The 21,993-nt window shown below is 47.7% G+C and overlaps 1 protein-coding gene across 1 annotated transcript; it reads right to left on the minus strand.

The window, feature by feature from the left end:
• Positions 1 to 1,571: 1,571 nt before the first annotated feature.
• On the minus strand, positions 1,572 to 21,898 carry LOC149358456 (uncharacterized). Its single transcript, XM_089567551.1, has 2 exons — positions 20,644 to 21,898; positions 1,572 to 1,661 (listed from the first exon to the last, which is right to left on the minus strand). Exons 1-2 carry the CDS (start codon positions 21,844 to 21,846, stop codon positions 1,572 to 1,574), a joined length of 1,293 nt encoding a protein of 430 aa, XP_089423677.1. The 5' UTR covers positions 21,847 to 21,898.
• Between the last annotated feature and the right edge of the window lie 95 nt (positions 21,899 to 21,993).

The raw sequence follows: 21,993 nt of genomic DNA on the forward strand, positions 1-21,993 counted from the left end.
CCCGCTGCATTGATGGTGAAAGGTGCGCATCCGTCGTGAACTGTTCGAGCGCAGCTCAAGAAAGGGTTTACGCAGGGGAGTTCGCCGGCAAGAAACGAGAGTCGGAACATCGCTCGAACGGCTTTATGTCCGCATACCTTTATCTGAACAGCAGTCTTAGCAGATCACTTTCTGTGGCCAAACAACACATGTTACCAGCGCGAGGGGAAGGATTCCACAAATGCTCGGTTCTCAAGCCAAGCACGTTTCGTTTAATGCCAGCCAAACTGCTCCGAAAGCCGCCTCGTCCTGCCTGTAACTTGTGAATGCACAGTCAATGGGAGTTCTCCGCTAGCAAACAATGGCGCAACCCGTTTTTGGCAGAGTGCGTATAGAGTTATTCAAAGAGCCCGAGAGAATCGTTTGTACGTGCGCACGCCTTTTGAGATGACTTTCACGGTGTCTCGCGAAACGAGGAGCTAACGCAGCCAGCATGCAACACTCTTGCGAATGAAACGGAGACTGGGACGAGGCTGGGCCGGGCCATTTTCACAAATCGCGAGCCTATCCAGTGATCCAACCTCCCTTACCCCAGCCACCAAAATCGTCCTCACTCTCTCCCCCTTAACCACAGCCGCCGTCTTCCCCTCCCTCGTCCACTCTACTACCAGTTCATCCTGTTGGGGCCCTCCGTTTTGTTTTCCCGGAAATCTTCGCCAAACAACCAGGAGGCTCAAGAACAGGGCGGAAAGCAAAAGCGTTCTGGCGCAGCAGAAAGCAGGAGCATCTAGTTGGCGCCGAGGTTCGCGTTTTTTTGGAAGCGCCGAGGGGCGGGAGCCGTGAGGGGAGTTGGGGGGAACGAGGCATGGAAGTCAGCAGCGAGGAGGGAAAGCGTCTTGATGCGGCGCGCAACAAGGTCCGGATTACATCGAAACGCGCAGTGGAAAGAAAAAAAAACAACAACAAAGAGGGGGGATGTGAAAGTGGGGGAGAGAGTGGAGGCCTCGCCGGGGCGGCGGCGGTTCAGTAAAGGAGCGGCGCAAACGAGAAGCAACAGCAGCAGCAGTGCCAGAGCGAAAACCAGTGTCTAGTTTCCGTTTGACGCCGCCGAGTGAGGGAGAGCGATGCCGGCAAGGGCGGCATGTCAGAGAAGCAGTGAAGCCTCTGCTGGGGCCGTTCCGAGTTCTCCTCCCTAATGATAGGTCCGCTAACAACGTCGGCCCGGCAGCGCCCCCTGGGTCCAGGACTGCATAGGAGGGTCCCCCGCTGGCCGACGCAGTTGGCCTGGAAGGCGGCAGCGCCAACATATCTCTCCGCCGCCGCCTCCGGATCGCCTTTGCCCCAGCAACGGCCCCCGCTACGCCCTGGGGTCCCGCCACCGCCGCCGCGCCTTCGTTCCAGTCGGAACTTTTTTCCAACCGCCGCGCGGCGCTCATTTGTTTGACCGCTGAGCGCCGGTGGCAAGAAACGTTTTGCAGCTCGTACAAGACGTCTATGCAGGAGACGGCACGGGCGCAGTCGCTCCCTTGTGTCGAGTTCTTTCTCTTTCTTCCTCGTGAGAGCTGGTGGTTACACCCTTTTTTTTTCTTTGTTCACACCAGGATGATGATGATGGCCTGGAATGGCTGCGGAGGGAACAGACTGCCCGGCTTCTGCAGGTTTAGGTCAATGCGAGCACGAGACTAGGTCGCCCCGTAAAAGGCAAGAAAAAAGCCGCTAGAAGTAGGGAACGCGTTCGAGAGCCATTCGGGAAGAAACATTGACGCTTTCGGCGATTAGACCATTAATTCTACAGCAGCGCGCCTGTAACGGAGCCGGATATTTGCTAGGAAAAGCGCGCTGGCTGTGCGGTTCTTCGTCTAGAAAAGAGAAAACTCGTTTTGTTCGGAGGGTTCGTCGTCGTTGCCCGCGTGAGCTAGCGGCGAATGCCTCGACGTTGGCTTTGCGCTGGTCATTAGTACCACTATTTCTCGTTTCGTACTGGCGATTACATTTTGCCGCGCGACTGATTGGCGCTTAGATATGCACGCGAGAGAAGCAGATAAGGTCGTTTTGCCTCCCAGAGCAAGAACTCAAGTTACTATAGAGACGTTACATTGGGTAACTGCAGTTTGACGAAGCAAGTTTAGCCTAACTCTGCAGATCTTTCAGATAACTGTGCACATTTCTTTGTTCTTGTTTTTTTATGTAAGCTCCATTTAAGTTATTGCACATCAGAACTAAAAGCTGTGAGATGGGCGGTTCGTTGCTTGCTGTACTGTCGGTGAGACGTTTCTAGCCAGCGCTAAGCAAAAAAAAAAAAAAAAAAAAAGGCATATGACCGAGGAGTAGAGAACGAGAGGGCTGAGTCGGGCAGGTTGGTTCATGCTGAATGGTACGGCAAAACAGCGCTGACGCACGGGACGGAAGAAGAAGAGATGTGTCTGTCTCTTCTTCTTCCGTCCCGTTCGTCAGCGCTGTTTTGCCGTCCATTCGAATAGAGAAGGCTGGAGCTGCACATAAACTGACTTTCTTATTAAAAGCAGTTAAGGTAACTCAAATTCAGCCGTGCCTAATATTTTTCATTTTGTCGGAACTGCAATCTTGCGCGCAGGCGACGGTACGTCCTTCACTGCTATCATCTTTGTGTGTGTGTGTTAACACAGTATTAGTCTTCATGAATACGTTCGCAACACATAAACACAGACATTTTGCCGTCAGGTCATTTTTGCCTTACGTTATTGTGCGTGTGCGGCAAACACAGTCGTGAGAAAGTTGTACAACTTCGCCGTGAAAGACAAGGCATGCCTATGTCTCTCACTTCTTCACGCACCACACTGTGACGAAAGGGTGTTAAGTTCTTTTTTTTTTAGGCTATATGAAAGGAAACCCTGTCTTGCTCAAGCGTACAGCTTCTCGTCTAACAAGCGTCGTACTTAATTAACGCTGGGCATACCTACAACTGTGTTTCAACAAAGTTGTGTGCAGTGACAAAGCTACCCGTCGCCAAGGCATTCCAAAGGCCCTCGCGAAAAAAAAAAAAGAAATACAGAAACAAAGGGGCACACACTTATTACATTTACTCCAGCTAACAAGACTCGCCCAAATCCTTTCCGCGCTGATTGGCTGTTCTGTTATTTTTGTTTTCGCTTTTCGTGCAGCCTCACCCAAAGAAAAGTTCTCCCCACTCCTCTACCACTGACGGTGAACAGCAATGAGCTTACGGAGGGTTCCTATGGGAGGAATGGCTGTTGTCTTTCAATATAAATTGACTCCGTAATGGATAATAAGATGAACAACTCCGATTCAAAGTAGCTCAACAATATATGAGAGAAAAATAGAAAACGCATTGAATATTTTCGTGGGTTTGCCCTGAAGAACCGGCTGCTTAAATGTAGAGATGTATTTTACCTGCGTGAGCTCAAACTCACAGGTGCACACACAGAGTTTGTTAGCAGTATTTCCCAGCTCAGCTCTTTTAGGCCCGAGAGGAGTAAGCTACCAATGAGTTCATTTCCTTCGTCTCATTTGATGGGACTCTTAATGTCGCTGTACTGTGAGCAGTGACTGAACTGTGCCAGTAAAGACTTTTGGATCTAGAAACATTTGCCATATTGCAACAAAACGAAATATGCCAGACCAAGAAAGAGGCAAAGACAACCCAGCACTGCGTTTTTATTGCCTCTTTCTTGGTCTACCGTCTTTCGCTCTATTGCAGTGTGCCAAATTCAAACCAACTCGCCTAGCTCTTTGTCCTCCAGATCCAAAGAGTTCCACATTCTCCTGAACTGATGGGCTTCAACTAAGCATCGTTACGAAAACATCGTGCAAAGAAGCATTCCGTTCAAGGTAACGCACCTCAGCAAATTTTTATTTTACGGCTTTATACTGGCGAATCATTTGGATGACATCAGCTTGTTTGCTCGATAATTGATTTCTTTCGAATACATTCAAATACCTGGAACTCGTCGCAAAAACAGACGAGTATATACACAGGGAAGCAGGTGTAGATGCTCGTTTACCAACAGAGGGCTGTCAAGTATACTGCATGCTAACGAACTTTGACGTGCCTGGTTGCGGCCCGGTCGGTCGTTTCATTTTGCTCCCGCATATGACAGTTCATTAGATAACTGTCGCGCGCACGATGTATTATGCGAAAAACTGCAGCAACGCTTTCCGGAACCGTCGTCGTGATTGCTGCAAATGCTAAACGGCGCGCGGGAGCAAAACAACAAAACAAAACAAAAATACAGTCACCAACAAGAAAACAGAGCATTTATCTGAGCTTCTAAAACCCGTTATATGCTTTTGATTCAAGTAATCAAAGATTCACACGCTTAAATGTTATCTACGGAGCTGATACCAGATAACGAAGCATTCGTATAAGAGAAGCATGCGCTGGTCTGTAGTTGTTGGAGTCATAGGAAATTCAGTCAATCAATCAATCAATCAATAAAAAATATAAAAAATCAGTCAATCAAACAGTTATTTACGGAACTGTGCCATACTCCATACTTGCTGGACATCGGTGCCTACCTTATCACAGCAATCAATCAATCAATCAATCAATAAAAAATATAAAAAATCAGTCAATCAAACAGTTATTTACGGAACTGTGCCATACTCCATACTTGCTGGACATCGGTGCCTACCTTATCACAGCAGCATTGTTTCACAAACTCATGAGCAGATAACCGGTTAGAGCCTACCCTATCACAGCAGCATTGTTTCACAAACTCATGAGCAGATAACCGGTTAGAGCATTCATGACCAGTTGACGATGCGATGGATAATTCGACATTTCACGCATTGCGCGGCCTTAGAATATGTGCATTCCGAATTCCCTGTGGATGCATGATGCAGGGTAGGAAAGCCTTTACAATTCGAGCAACTATACGAGCAGACCGAAGAACCAGGTTTCTCCAAACTTCTTGCTCCGGAGGTGAATAGTCCCTATTCTCCATTGACTATAGTTTAGCTGCGCTGACAGCACTGCCAGGACATATTGGAACGAAACTTTCAGCAACGCTAATTGGTTTGGTCTAATAGGATGCAGTTATTAACAGTCTCATCGACGAATCAAAGCGAGCGCCATAATGGCTGCTAATTTTTCACTGCTATTCTACTTCGTCCGACAAAGTTGTAACCGACAGTGAAATACCCTTACATAGAAAGGGCCTACTATTCATTAGCAAGCGAGCATGTGATTAGCGTGTTAGCACGTGGACTAGAATACTCAGATGTAGTGCCTGGCCCGACATAGCAAAAAGTTTGATATGGCACATGCATGCCCGTGATAGAAAGGAAAGACGGGAGCATAATGGGATTTCGATGTTATTTATCGTTGGGACCATCAGCAGCTTTCAACAAAAACGTAAACACTTTCTTTTAGAGTGCGTGGCAGGAAACAGGGCGGTTAGTCACAAAGGTGCTGTAGATAATAAACGAACCTGTTTTCAAACCGTCCGTTACGTTTTTGTAAGGCTTACATTTCTATAAGTTGGTTTGGTGTTGGTTTTATTGGGTTTAACGTCTCAAAGCGACTCAGGCTGTAAGGGAAGCCACAGTGGAAGGATCCAGTTAATTTCGACAACATAGGGTTCTTCAACGTGCACTAACATCACACAGTACAGGGGCCTCTAGCATTTCACCCCCATCGAAATGCGACCTCCGCGGCCGGGGTCGAACCCGTGTCTCTCGAGTCAGCAGTCGAGCACCATAACCACTGAGTCACCCCGGCGGCTATAAGTTGGTTTGTCGTAGTCACAAATACAAGTGAACGCAACAAACCAACAGTAATTTGGAAAATTTCAACGCACATTCCACGTAACGCTTGCTCAGCGAACTCCTTATTCCTATTTCCGCCTGTCTTTTCACGCATGACAACAAGTGCTGTTTAAGGGAAAGCACTGGCGCTCAGAAAATGAGCAATCAGTCGGCTCTCCGTTTTTTTTTCCTGGTTTTCACTACTGCAGAAAACTGCTTGAGGCCCCTACGAAAACCGACCATCCTGCAGACCGGGAAGTTGGCTTTGCGCTAAAGAGGAAACGATCTTATTTGCTTCTTTCTCAGGCCATGCCCACCAGCCAGGCCTGGTTCTCTAGCTGGCCGAAGATTTTTCCTCGTCAAGCCCTGTATCTCATTGCACTATACGCTATACCAAGACTCGAATGCCTCCAGGCTCCGAGCAAGCTGCAGACCCTTGTAAGACACGCGAAGCAACTTCCTTGAGCACTTTATCTCGCTATACAGCTGTACTTAATTTCCTGTTATCAGGGTCGAGGTGGAAGCTCCTAGTCGCTACGGCTGATAGCTTGGCGAGTCATACACCTGCTTGCACGATGTTCTTGTGTCTAGCTCTCATACGTTCAAGATGCCCGTTAGCCCAAAATTGCACTGCTGGGAAACAATAAACAACTCGGACTAAATGCTGGGCCACTTAATAGACGGTGCATCATCCAACCAAATACATAATTATGTTGTACCCACTTACATGGTTCCGAGGGCAAAACGTTTGTCTTGAACACTTTCTAGGCGTGTTTCAGGCTGACAGTGTAGTACCTAGAGATAACATTTGGCTACAAACAGTCTGGATGTATAAGCACGTGAAGTTAACCCCATAGAATTTCATCGTCATTATTTGCCCTCCTTGTCGCAGCAACTTTTGGAGCCGCGGAACACACAGTTCGGTCGTTCTAGACATGTGTTTTGCCCTCTATACGAAGCACCACGCCGTTGGCACCCGTGTACGCTACGAAATGATGGAATGCAATACCTTCCCATAGCTATTTCATCATACCTAACGTGACACTCCATTGGGCTCGCTTATCAAAACCTGGAACTGTCATGCCACCTGCGGTGTTCAGAGCAACTACTCGGTGCTGTCCAAAGCATGGTCATGGTGTCTAAAGAATTACATTTGCAGGGTGCGGGGCCAGTAGCTGCCCACCCTGCTCACAGATGGCGTTTCCGTCTCTTGTCCGCCAAAAACTAGCGAGAATTCATGCCCGGATTTTGATTCTGAGTTATTATAACCAGTGTGATTAAAGAAACCTTACATTTCTGTGTAATATACAGTAATACTGATCACACGAACACCAACGGCACATGCGTAACGGTTATGCAAGGGTCATGGACACTGCATGTGGTATTCACCTCCGCACCAGTACCGAGGCTTGCAACATGTACTAATTCCTGCCGGTGTGAGTTGTACGCCAGTTCTGCTTTCGCCGCACGCGCCAGAGCCGGTGCAGGGACATTCTTCAAAAAAAAAAAATTAATAATATTTAATAATTTCATGTCGCGGAGCGCACCACTGGCACGCAACTGACAACCACACGGAGAACGAAACAAAGCGGCACTTTACTGGCATCTCTCCCTGCTTCCACAGCGCTGCCGACCACGATATATGACCAAAAGTCACTAACTAAGTAGCATTTGTAATAGTCGCACGCTTTCATTCATTGCAATCTAGTAAAAAAAAAATTGTAATCGAATTCTGCGGCCTAATTTTTCTCTATTGTTAATATAATGGCAATCAGAAATAGCAAGGAACCAACCAATAAAATAATCCCACCTTTCTTGCCTGCGCTCTAAGTTATTCCTGTGGTTCAGAGTCTGTTATGGAAAATTATGGAGCAGCTACCGCCGTAATGTGGGGCAGCAGACGAGTTGTGAAATTCGTTCCAGCTTCGCCAAATAAGCATGTTCGCGTCGTGTGAATATCACGTACGACGATGACATTCGATTTGTCAGACTAGCGGGCTATGTTCGCAAATGCTTAGAAGATCCATTCGAAGCAAAAAAAAAAAGCGCATTGGGATTCTTACCTAAGTCAGTAAATACAGCATTAGACAGCATATACGCGGCTGTTAGCCAAGAGTAGAACACCCGTTTCTCACTTTGTGTTCAAACTGAGGGAAAGGAGACACGAATAGCGGCGTGAATAGCATCCTAAATGTCACCCCTTCTGCATACTCTCCAAAAGTTCGAACTTTTTTTCGTGAAAATATCGGGCAAGGTTTACCGTAGCGCTTAGAACGAATTCTGTAGTTTTATTCACCTGCGAGCGGCAGGCATTCGCTAATTCCTGCGCACTCTTGAGAACCACGAATGCTTCATTAAAGTTGCAGTGTACTGCGGAGGTTCACAAAGAATAACAAATTATAATAATAAAAGAACTTCGATATCACGCATCGGAATGCGCCGCCGCATCCGGCGGCCTTTATGTAAAGAACCAAAATAACAGAAACAGAGTCGGCAGCGAAGCAACGAAAAACGACACACCGATCAGGTAACCCACGTGCGGAGAAGAGGCGAGAACGAGGAAGAAAGGGTTTCGTGTTGTGCAGGCTCAAGCATCTCTCAGTGCTCTGCGCACACACGCACGCACTGGCGCACACACACACAACAGCCTCTCTACGGAGGAGAGCGCGGCGCGTGTACGGGCTTCAGTTCCAGAGGAGAACTCTTCGGCTCGACCTGAAAGGATAGTGTCATTCCATCCTCCCTCCACGCCACCCTCCTTCCTCCAAGCCCGCGACTCCTTCTCCTCCTCCGGTGTTCGCCCATCCAGCAAGGGGCTTCCTCATTATGTGCTGTCGTCCCCCTCCCCTTCCGCTTTGTCGTCCGAGCATCTCTCTTCGCTGCGCGTTGGACCTCCCCCGTCCTCATCGCGGCATCCTTGCAGCGCGCCGCCGCCGGCCTACACTGCCTACACACTCGCACGCGGCCGGCGCTGAGCTGCTCAAGTTTCGAAGCGGGCCGCGCCGCATGGAACGAGCGACGAGGCTCAAATTTCGGAGCCCGTTTCTCGTACCCGGACGGGCGTCGCCTCCGCCACATCTTTCTTTCATCCTTTTTTCTTTCTTTCACCCGGGCTAGTTTCGCGGTGGTTTCTTTTTCTGTTTATCATATTCATTCCTCGGCGCTTTGTTCCCACTGCGGGGCGAGCTGCTTTAGAGGCTCCCGTACCCTATCGAGCTGCTCGGTTTCTCGTCTTTCACGTCTCTGTCTCTCTTATCCTGTTTGTTTGTGCATTGCTTTTTTTTTTTTACTCCGCCATTGATTCAGATTTAAGTAGACCTTTAATGGAGCGAAAAGTGGATGCAACGAAAATTCTTTCGCGTACATTCTGAATGGTGCACGTGTTAGGCAAGTAAGCCGGAAACCTGGATATGTGAAAGGGTGCAGAGATTAGTGAGGGGAATATGTCGTAGGTGGCTCTTTTCTCGTTTACTATGTTTATTTGCATCAAAGAAATCGTACGTAACGTGGAACTATAGTCACCGAGATCGCAGTTGTGCTGAATTGCGTTTCGGGCCATGCTTTTCGGATCATTCTCTACTTTACATTCACAGATCCCTCGGAGTCCTCATACCCCTCCTTGCGCAGTGGTGCAGCGGTTAAGCGATGCGCCACTGCCCTGCGATGGCAGGTGCTGCCACCAATGGGGCATGTGGGTTGTTCTAACTCGCGACCAATCATTAATTTAACTGCCACCTGCCACGGTGCGCCGTTTGCTCACATCCGATGGGCAGGTTGTGACGAAGCCACAATGTTACTTGAACTAGGTGGCCCATCTGCCTCCTAGGCTCCTTGTCTACTGATTTTTCGCGGATTTTTTTTGCTAACAGTCAACGACGAGGGCACCAGATTTTTTGTGACACGAGCTCTTAAAAGATATCACTTTAAAATAAAACAAATAAATATAATGCAGGCGTATACACTCGCAATGCTGGCTTCAACTCCAGCCGGAATTAATTCCCTACCAAGTGCCCGAAAAAGCCCCTGCGTACCATTCACGATACCTTCTTGTGCTTAGTCTGCTATTGATGATGATGATAATGATGAGCTCGGGCTTAATGTCACTATTGCCGCCTATCCTCCCTCTTCCTTTTCTTCCAAGCTCCCCATGTGGCTAACATGGGTGACCTATTCTTCCTACCTACGGCGCCGTATATGCATATGCGGTATGCAAGCCAGGATGCTCCGAAAGTCACAGAAGATGGTATGGATGGTCGGACCATAGAGTTTCTTACTATTACCTAGAGGGAAAGCTGGCGGCGCTGCACTTCAGCCACCATGGACGCTCAAAGCATCATGGGGCGGTGAGCTACTTGTTGCGGGACAGTCGTATTTTTTCGGGAACACAGAGTGGCACTACTAAAACATTTCATTCCAAAAACGCTGTTCGTGTGTGCGCAGACGACTTTCGCGCGAACGCAGTGTGCAAAGCCCATAGTAGTGAAACCGCGACGACACACGACGCCAATAAAAGGCTTCACTTTTCTGAAATACCATTAAAAACCTCTTATAGTGCTTAAGCAACAACATTTTTGTTGAAAACATATTTACTTTTAAAAGTGCGCCTGTTAATTACGAAATATTAATTTTTATAGTGTTCTTTACTTGGCCAATAGGAGAGCGAGTCGTCTCTTATTTTGGGCAAACTTTGCACTTAAATGCTTTTCTGCTCGTTTGTTGCAATCATTAGACCAGATATTGAATGTTAGGACGTTTGTAGTTATCAAACAGCTTTATTTTTCTATTATTTTTTGGCCAAAAGTTGCAGTTCCGCAACAAGTAGCTCACCGCCCCATGATGCTTTGAGCGCCCATGGTGGCTGAAGTGGTCTCGAGGGGTCGCCATGCAAACTCCCATAGACGGGCTGCCAGCTTTCCCTCTAGGTAATAGTAAGAAACTCTATGGGTCGGACGGAGGGACGGACGGATGGATTGATGGATGGATCGATGGATAGATGGATGTTGTCTTCCAGGTGATGTTAGACCTTGAATCTTATCCTGCTAGGTCAGTTCCCCGGTGCGGACGCAAAAGTATGACCGCAAAGTGTGTACGTATGCGGGCGACAATCTGGCGTGCAGCCTGCATATCTGCTTAGAAAAAAGAAAAAAAAAACTCTCCAGGTTTCACAATACCAGCCGTACTTATGTAGGCGGATGGTTCATCTGGCGGTCCTTCGGTAATGACCGGCAAAAAAAAAACAAAAAACAGTGAAGTAATGATGCGCGTTTCAAATGGCTGACAGAGATGAGCTGCTGTATCTATTGTCTTCGTTACGCAGAGGCGGGAATGGTTTTGTTGGAAATCATCCGGTTTCTCCGTAACGATATTGTCTGGTTTGTCAGGTAGTGAAGTTATTAGCACCACAAAATTTGAAAATCTGAGGACTACAATGTGCGAGTAGATTTCCATTGGATTATCGTGGGATTATACAAAGCTGACCTGTTCTACCATCTTAATCCATCCAATAATCGCCAACAATCCAAAATAACCCATACACTAATCCACAATAACTCACTTACTTCACCCACTAATCCCCAACAAATCACCCTAATCCATTTTCTGGGGTGCGCCTATTTCCAAAATTTAGGGGATCCTTTGCATCCCATAAATTTGAGGATAATATTTGGGGATAAGCCAACTTCCAAATGCTATCGCATTGTATTTTTTAACAATGTGAGTAAGAAAGCCCCATTTTTTTTTTTTGGGGGGGGGGGGGAGGGCTTGGGGGGGAGGCTGGGGGGCGGAGGGGTTTTTTACTAGTCCATCATGCACTTACTCGACAGCAAACACGTTGGAATTGAAAATGCTTAAAACTGCCTTTTTTTTTTGGCAATAAGTTTTAACAGATGCAAAGTTGTTGGCTCTACTTTGATCATTGCTTGTTATTATATGAAGCGCAAGGGCCAAAAAGGCATTTGGTTATTGGCACTCTTTCCAACATTTCTACTTCTGGCGCGACTGCTCTTAGAAAATTTTGCGGACATCACCCTGTTCATTTGAACTGTGCAACCTAATTGCTGAACATATGCTGAATCTTTCTTAGCACATACGCTCCCGAATGCTTCCGATCACCACATACAGGATCGGTATATATTTATAAACACAGGTAAATAGCAGTAATCCATAAAAACCATTTTTTTAAGCAGTGAACATTGAAAAAATTTTTTGAGCTTTACTGCGTCTCGTACTTTAAACGGGTGAGTTTTCTGGAGTATGGAGTTTTGGTGCATACGCGACGTACAGCAAAGAGGAAAATAAACGCTTTGAAATAATTCAATTCTGTTCTCATTTTGTATTTGTCTTCGTACGAACTTTAGCAGTTGGCATAACATACTCATAGGTCGAACTTACAAAGAATGAAGAGAAAGCGCTCAGAACAGAAGCTTCTTTTCATTCTTTATTATTTTTTTTTCACCGCCGCCAACTTTCTCCGAGTTGCCGGACTCCGTGAGCGCACAACGGGTACTCTCCCTCAGTCAGCCTCCTCTCATGTCTCCGCCCTCGATATCAAACTCACTCTCCCCCGGGGGCCTTTCCATTGCCTGAGAGATGCCTGAGAGCGAGACCGATCCCGACGGAGCTCGTCAGCACGCTCGCGTCCGTCGATGCCTGTGGCGACATCTGGGTTGAAGTGAACGAAGTAAACATCTTGGTACTCTGCGCGCCATCTCTTGTGCGAAACGTGGACTGCCTTCCTGGTGGGTGGCATGCTCTAGCTGGAGCTGCTGTCCGCATTGATGGTGAAGGCATCTCGCGTGAACGTGAAAAGTGAACTCTTCACACGACAAGAGGGTTCCGTTCATATCACCGAACCAGTTAATGAGCAGACAATAATGAGGTAGACGCGGCATGGGGATGGGTGGTGTATAGGTGCGGTCGGTATGTAGGGCACCATACGTGACATCATCACCATGATCATCACCATATATATACCCTTAAAAGCCCAAGGGGCATTACATAAGGACGGCGATATAAAACGCAGGATATAGCACACACATGTAATCTATTCCACACACGTCGAAAAAATGGATCTGCCTTCCGTCTTCAGTTGCGACGATCGATAAATCCTCATTATTTCAGCCCGTTGTGCGCGATGTACGCTAGCACAACGTAGACTAAAGAAACCTTAGTATTGTATAGCATTCGGTGAAAACTCATTTTGCACGTGTTCACGTTTACATAATCATATTTATTATTGTGTACTATGAAATATCACTGCGCAGTTCGAAACTTCATAGTCAAATGCTTTTCATAACGTTGTAGATTGTGCACAGTGCATTGTATAACCCAACTGCGTGTATTGTTGCATAATACGTGCCACACGTGTCTTCTGTATGTCTTAGTTTTATAACTGTGGATGTCGATCACTTTGTACTTCGCACATTGCTCTCTGTAATGTTCTATCCTGAGGGTACCAGTAAAGAAATAAAAAAAAAGTCACGCCGTTTCTAGAGCACAAATATAAGAAGTATGCTGTGAGAAACGACAACTGGAAATATTAAAAAAAGTCGTTTACTGCCGACAATATAGCAGTGACAACATGCGGAAGTCGTGAGTTCGACTGTAAACGGCAATATGTAAGCGAAACAGAACTGCGCGAAGATGACGGGACGAAAGAAGGCGCGAATAACACACATAGTATTCGTGCTTTCTTTTGTCCCGTCGTCTTCGCGCAGTTCTGTTTTGCTTAACCATGAACCGACTAGCCCAACATCATGTCTTACTTCGATATGTAAGGTATCTCAACGCATACATGAAAGCTTGCGGGCAACCTTTGCTAGCCTGCGTTACGCCGTACTGCATTTCATGCCATATAAATGGGGTATTCATTTATGCAGTATATATGTATTCGTGCCGTTCTTTTCACAGTGGCTATCACTTACACATTTTTTGCGCTTGTGAATATACATGGGTGCTATTCCGATATCGAGGTAAGCTTAGAACTGTACTGCTGAGGTGGGCTCTTACCGAAGTCCACCTAGTGCAGCACGTTGTGCCTCTTCGATCTGCCAAGTTCAGCACTATCCCCGGGCAGCTCGGCATTTTGTCCGGAACGAAAGGAGAATCATCAGTTACGCCGGTGCTTTCAGTCTGGCTCCGTCGAAGGGGCATCTTTAGTAATTCCAGCGCAAGTGGAGAGGGAAATAAAGAGGGGGAGAGAGAGAGCGGCTGGAGACCTGTTTTACACATCGTTTCTATACAAAGGGAAAAATCATTTCGTAAGGTCGTTGTTTGCTCAGTTTATGAGAGAGACCTGTAACAAGTGATACCCACGCTCTGCCATTGTGCTTGTTGTTGCGTGTTGTTGCGCAACCATGAAGCTTAGTGGCCAGCTCAGGACTGACTCGCGGTGTGAGGGCACGGGTTTCCCTTTTCCTTCCAGCCTTCGCGTAGTGCTACCTACTTTTATTTTTCTCCATCTCGGGTTTCAGAAAACGTCTTGATCATCCTTACTAAAAATCACAGCGAAATATTCGAAACGATAGAGATGAAATTTCCCAGCCACCTCTGACAAGAAGGATAAAAAACGGTTGCCCGCTTCGGGTCCATACAGAATCTACATTCTAGCACAAACAGTCTAGATACCTCGTTGATACTGGTGGGGGATCTGAGAGAGGCGGCTCCAGGTTATCCACCTAGCCCATGGTTACCAGGGAAGTCCCGGATTCGACACGCTTGTTAAATCGAGGAGACGCTTGCCCAACGCTCGCTGTTGTCTTCACAGTGAATATTGCCACTTGCGAGACTGCCGTACGGACTCTTCGTGATACGCAAAAGCGTTCCGTGAAATAAGCTCGCTATTTTGTCGCTGTAAACACGTACAGTCGTCCACACACTTGTCTAGAGCGCTCGAACGGCGCGTCTGGGAGCACACTTGGGTAATTTACGAATGGCGTAGTGCTCTAAACAAGACCTTATGGCGTATCATGTCTTTAAAAGCTATATCGAGCTAGCCAGGCAGCGGCGATTGTCATAAATGCACAACAGAGCGCGCTACTCGAGCTCTGTGGACAAGTGTATAGGCGACTGCACCCTTTTGTCATCGACGGGGAGGAATGTGCCACCACTGCGTCGCCATACATCGAATTTCGTTCTTCATTCAACGATGCCGACGACAACCGGAAATGAAACGGGTGTGACTCCGAAGCGCCTGCAGCGATGGATTCCATGTTCACCAAATAGTATCGTTGAGCAATGTTACTGTTTCTTTATTCACTCGCTGTTTCAGTCGGGCTTTTTCTGGAAAACGATTTCATCATCGAGTAGTATACAAGATGTGACTCTTTCTAAATATGGCCGCCTAATAGGGCTTAATACGGCAGCGCATGCCACACCATTGTCTGCTCCCAGTCCGATTCAGTCTGACAGAAAATGTGGATTGTGTTTGGCGCATGATAGCCGTAGGTGCTTATGCGCCACTAAACCCAACACAACACAAAATGGGGAAGGGGGGGGGGGGGGGGGGGGCAGCTGGGGATACTCCCCGGATTACCCTGGAAATATCTGCTGGTCAAAAACGAATACATTTCGTAGCACTCAGACTGGTGCGGGCGGAACTATTCTGGCAAATGGAATAGTACACTTGGGTTCCGGGCAGTTCTGAGCAGTCCGGGGCGACAAATGGACGAGCGTTGAAGTGCAGGCTAGTTGGTTGGTTGGTTGGTTGCGCTGTGTTTGTGTCTTCTCTTCTTCGTCTGCGTCCTTCGCGCTGTTTTTCAAATGGACGAGAGAGGCCATATAGCTGTATACGACGTATGCCCGCACGGATGCGCCTATAGCTGTACACAGGGCAGAGCAGGGGTAGGCTGACCTTTGCACAGGCATACGCACCTGCACACAATTCGGTAGATGGACGGCTAAAAACAAAAGGAGCTTACATGGGAAAGCGGACAGAGGAAAGTTACAATAGAGCCAAATAATGCTCTTCATGTGTTGCCGTAACTTGCCACCGGAATTAAGATATGAACTTTTAACGCGTTTACGCTCACGGAGGCTGCGATACGATCATCGTCTTGAAATAATGGAGTGATTACTCATTGGGAGCCATTCAAGCGCAGCCAAACAGCTACAAAGGAAAGCTATACAGCTATCTCAGAAACTTCGCAGTGAAAGAAAATTCGTCCTGGTACGGGGTTTGAACTCAGGACCGCAGCAGTCACTCTACCAACTGAGCTAACCGAGACCGCAAGCTTATGGTAGGGCAAGAGCGAATTGATCTCGAAGTGGGAACATCGTCATCATCATCAGCATCATCGTCATCATCATCATCAGCCTGACTACTTCCAGTGCAGGGCAAAGGCCTCTCCCATGTCTCTGCAATTAACCCTGTCCTTCGCCAGTTGCGGCCACCGTATCCCTGCAAACTTCTTAATCTCATCCGCCCACCTAACTTTCGGCCGCTCCCTGCTACGCTTGCCTTCTCTTGGAATCCACTCCATTACCCTTAAGGACCAGCGGTTATCTTGCCTTCTCATTACGTGCCCTGTCCTGCCCAAGCCCACTTCGTCTTATTGATTTCGACTAGAATGTCTTTAACCCGCGTTTGTTGCCTCACCCAAACCGCCCGCTTCCGATCCGCTTCCATCAATTATTGCTCCGCCAGTCGCATGAAGATCTGCGTCGTTTACCCTGAGTGAATGCATACCGCGACTTCACTGCCGAGGGGATGTAAAAGTGCCGTATTTCTGCCCCCACTTGAAGGGCGTTCAGGATCGCGTGCTGCTGAGTCGGCGCCACTGAAACAATGGGCTGCCCCGTCAGTCCGGCGGCCGTGGTTTCAGTGGGAGACTGCATTCCTTCTCCTCCTGCGACGCGTCGCTGCGGAGGTTGCGATAAGGGAAGCAGTGTTTGCCCGGCGCTGGACGTGCCGACCGCCGCCGGGGCCGACGACCGCAAGGGCTGCGTATGTGTAACCCCGTCTCAACGAAAAGCGGACAGCATTGTGAAAGGTATACGGAGCTGCCGGGTAGACTGAGGGCGCACAGTGTTCAAACGTTTCGTATATATAGCATATGTACTACTCGGCCCATGCCGTATACACTACACACAGCAGAAGTGGATGTCATACGTTGCACGGAGCTGGTTCGCAAGGTCAAGGTATTTTTCTGCGTTGTTAACCTATATGCCCCGCGGAGATGCAGCTTCCTAAGTGAAGAAGCTATATCCTTGTGGAGATGTCCCAGCTATATCCCCGTTATGGTTAGCTATATCCCTGAGGGGATATAGCAAACCTCAGGTATGCAGTTCAACCACGTTATAACGAAGTTAAAGGGGCGCGGCAATTACTTCGTTATAATCGTGGCTTCCTTATAGCCTGCGCTGACTGAGCTTCCAAGGGGAATCGTCATTCCTTCGTTATATCCATTATTTCGTTATAACGTGGCTCGACATTATATTACCTGAGGGGTGTACGTGTACTTGAGGTTTCCGGGAATACGGTGGCCACAGATGCACTCAACAGGGTTAGTTGCAGATGAATGGGAGAGGGCGCTGTCCTGCACTGGATATGTAAGTAAAACAGCGCTAGACACGGGACAAAGGAAGAACAACACAGCACAAGGCGCTGTTGTTCTTCCTTTGTCCCGTGACTAGCGCTGTTTTACTTACATATGATGTACCAACTTGCCCAAGCCTCCGCCTTAACACTGCACTGGATGTAGCTGGGATTGTGATGATGATGATAATAAGGATGATATACGCTCTGCAGTAATTTCTCAAATCAGGCGCTACTCTCTGACGCGCGCACATGCTGACACCGCCGCTTCAGCGCCCGCGCCCGCATCTGCCTTTACTGCTGCACGGTATTGGCGCGACGCATATGACAGAGCTCAATGGCTCGCGCTGCACTGTGCGCCTGCACTTTTTAGCTGTGGAGAGCGCGAGCGGGGAACGGAGCACAGGCTCGCACCTCGCGCGAGGAGACCCGGCATAAATTACTGCCGCCCTCGGCAGACTGGGGCCGGTGCGGTCCACGATAAGGACTCCATGTGTACGTGTGTGTGCTGTGCATGCGTGCATGGGACGCGTTGTCAGATGCACGCCGCGCAAATGGACTCCAGTGGCGGTAAAGGCCTTGCTCGCGACCGTGAATCAGTGCCGGATGGTACCTGCCGCTACTGTTTGTACATAATGGCTGTAAAAAACTAAATGACTACTGTTGGTAGGAATTTAACCGGTGTTTGATAAACTTTCTTTTTTAGTGCGAAAATACAGCTTCACGAGGTCGAACCGGCTCGCCGAGTTTGTGTGAAGCTTGACCTTGAGGGTCACCTGGGTCAAACCATAATTAAGTAAAATAAATACTGCCGCGACTATGATTCCAACCCGCTGCGGCGGGAACAGATGAGCTTCGCTGGACTGCACAAGAGCGCTAGGCTATCGCCGCAGCACACGCTGGCGCTGTGCATTGGACATCGTCGTCTTCACTGGAGTGAAGATGATAATCATCCGCCGACGTCAACGACGACGCTCTTCATGTTGCCGGCTGACGCTCGTGCTGGAGAACTGCTAACAACAACAAAAACTGCTCTTTGTTACTCTTCCTCTCGCCCCGCTGCTTCATCGATTAACTGTGCGAGAGTCTTCGTAGCCTGGGCTTCTCACGTCCCGATGAACCACCCTTCACTGTTATCGTCTATTCAGCGAAGCAACGACTCAGTAAAACAAATCATAAGCCAATCAGGCTAAACACATGCTTTCGCCCGTCTACTAAAACCCCACCACATTTTTTTTTCTTCTTTGATCACGTTTCTTTTCTTTTCTCCTCATTTTCTTTACACACGAGAGACTAGTGAGCACGACAGTATGCTTGAACAAATAAACTCGAAATGCATTATGTAGTGTAAAACGCTGCAGCTAGCTACCTAGTCACTGACTGCAGTTGTCAACCCATTCAAAAGGTACAAAGTCGCATGTTATTACATAAGCTCCTTCCTCGGTGCTTTCTAGTCATTGCAATGAAAACGTAAACGTGGCTGACTGTATGAGCAGGGTTCCGTGAGAGTTTGTATGCGAGCCAGTCACCTAAAACATTGGACTTGTGTGGTAGTACACCATGGAATTCAAGTAATATCTATCATCAAACGTATTTCGGAGGCTGCTTGGAGTCGAGAGCTTTTTCGTGAGTCATTATTTTATTGCTAAATTCCGCAAGCAAGCTTTTACGCATCGCATGTGCTTTGTGGAGAAGCTTGCACATAAGTTCTGGCGTACTTGACACAAGAATAGCCCCATATTACTTCATTATACACTGAGTAGGCAAGGTTGGATCGCTTGCGAAGCCTGAACGTTCCGCGTCGATGCTTATTTTTTCCTGCTTGATTTAGTTTAACCCAATCTTCGTCCGCCGCAGGCTTTCTTTCCGTCGACTGAAGGAAAAAGATAGTAAGCGTTACTACATTGCCATTCACGCGAAAATAAGACGCTGCCAAAGCTGTTCCAAGTTGTAATCTCAACGCGAACATCTCTATTTTTACAGAGCTTCAGACATGGCAGTTGCGCGAAACACACACACACAAGACAGGTTACGGGACGAGCGCAAACTTACAACTGATTTTATTCAGAATACAAGGCACATATTTAAAGGAAGAAAAATAGAATGCACTTTGAGCATGCGCATCGAGATTATACATGATGTAGCAATCAGAAGCATACCAAGGTCTGAACTTACATCGTCTTATCCAGAAAGGCTACCTCACTATTGTACAGTGCAACCGAAGAATCACTGATACATGCTTGTCCTCTTTTCTTTATGAAATACGCTTCCATCACTTCCCGTGCAACTGAATCTCGACTTTTGCCCAGAACTCTGATCTCATTAAGCCGTGGCCGACAGTGACTGCAGGACAGGCAATGCTTTGCCAAATTTGATCCCTCCCCCGTTGTTAACGATAACCCATGTTCCCGTGCGCGATCGTTCAAGCAGCGTCCAGTCTGGCCTACGTACGTTTTTCCACAAGTCAATGGTATTTCGTAGACAACTCCGACGGCGCATTCTGCAAAGGGCCTAGCGTGCTTCTTGTCACAACCACTTTTCTTTGTTCCTTGATTGGTGATGCGGGGGCATAGCTTTGCCAGTTTGGACGGTGCTGTAAACACCATTGGCACATTGTACTTCCCCGCCACCTTCTTCAGGTTGTGTGACACCTTGTGCACGTACGGCATGACTACTGGTCTTGCTTTGCTTTTCGCCCTTTGCCGCGCTTTCCCTTTCATCTTTTGCAGTAGCGTCTCAGCCACAGCCGCCACGATCGCACGGGGGAACCCGGCAGATAAAAGCCTGCTGACCTGATCATTAAAACTTTCCTGCACTCTGTGAGGACACGATTTCATGAGGGCAGACTCTAGACACAGAGCAGCAATCCCTCTCTTCACAGTTTTGGAGTGCTCCGAACTATAGGGCAACAGACCTTTTTGGGCTCTGGGACGGTACAACCAGCACACACCATTGTTCGAAAAGATAATGTGGATATCTAAAAACTGCAGGCAGTCCCCCGAAGGCATTTCATGAGTAAAAGTTAGACCTTTACCATGTTGCCTGAACTGAAATAAAACCTCATTCACCATATCGTGGGTCGTCATAGCGTGGTGGTTGCTCAAAAGAACTAAAAAATCATCCACATACCTAAAAACTTTTAAAACCTTACTGCCATCTAGGGCAGTTGTCAGTGACTGGTCAATACGTGATAAAAAGATGTTGGTTAGTACAGGTGCTACACATGAACCAATGCATATGCCACGGCGTTGCAGATAATGATCTTTGTCAAATGAAATAAAAGTGGTACTAAGGTAAAATTCCAGAAGTGTCATAAAATCATCTAGGGACATGCCTGCAGAATTCTGGAACGACACTTCTCCGTGTTCTTCCACACATTCCCTTACCGATGCGAACAATTCCGCGTGTGGTACTGAGTAGAAAAGGTCTTCTACATCCACAGAAAACGCGTACCCAATTGAGTGGTTGTGGCCCAGATACTCTGTGACATCTTTTGAACTCTTTGTGCCGAAAGGGTCGTTTACACTCAGTTTGTTCAAATGCTTAAGAAGGAACTTGCTAACCTGGATCTGCCAAGAGCCCTTTTCACTAACAATTGTCCGGAATGGTATGTCAGGTTTATGAGTCTTTGCAGTAAAGAACACATTCAACGAGTTGGATTTGCACTTGCCGATCGCTGCAGCCAATTGTGGGAGGCCCAAGTCCTTGCATAACCGCTCCGCCTTGCTCTTCACCCTTGTAACGCTGCTCCTGACCTGGTTGAAGTTCTTTCTTAGTGCTTGGGCTGCCTTCTCATTGTAGGTACCGGTGGGCATAACGACAAATCCTCCCTCCTTGTCGGCCTGCAACAGTTTTAGGTCGTTCTGCCTGAAGAAACGGACCACAGCTCCCATTTCTTGATGCATTTTTGCGGAAGAAGGCTTGCCAACCGATCTCGACAGAGTATCCACGCCTTCTAAAAGGCATCTCTGCTGGTTCTCGACATCTGTTTTTTTGGCCACTCCCCGATTCACCGCCAGCAACTCGTGGGCTTGTACTGAAGCTTCATAACTATACTTAGGTCCCTTCTTGAGTATAGTGGAAATCTTCTCAGGAACCTGCACGTCGCCCAACACCGTCAGGCCATGATTGGTGTGAAGGGCCGCCTTGCTCATTCTCTTCAGTTTCAGCAGATGGCGAATGGAGTAGTTCCACCAGTTCTCGGTGATCTGTGCGGCGAGACGTCTATGCACACGTAACATGTGCTCTGCGAGCCGCTCTGGATACTGGGCATAACAGACAACTCGTAGCCAGTCCTGGAATAGCCGAACTTGCCGCCACATCTCGGATCTCAGTATCTTGCACACACGCTTGACATGTCCAGGCGACGCATTAACGCTTCCAAAAATTGCACTTACTTCAAAAGGCGTCAATCCCCTCTTGAGACAGAATGTGAGGTTTCTTGCTCGTACAGTAGAAGCGATTATGTTCGAGACCAAGGCGTCCACTTGAGGGTAGGATGAAGGAACACATAAAGATGGGCCCGCTGAAGAAGAAATATGATTAAGTAGAACGTGTTGTCGGGCTAGTTGGTTGAATACTTCAGACATGGCAGTTGCGCGAAACACACACACACAAGACAGGTTACGGGACGAGCGCAAACTTACAACTGATTTTATTCAGAATACATTCTGTCTCATTTGACCTCACATTCTGTCTCAAGAGGGGATTGACGCCTTTTGAAGTAAGTGCAATTT

This window comes from Amblyomma mixtum, chromosome 2 (genome assembly GCF_055824585.1).
Source record: "Amblyomma mixtum isolate Tamu chromosome 2, ASM5582458v1, whole genome shotgun sequence".
NCBI lineage: Eukaryota > Metazoa > Arthropoda > Arachnida > Ixodida > Ixodidae > Amblyomma > Amblyomma mixtum.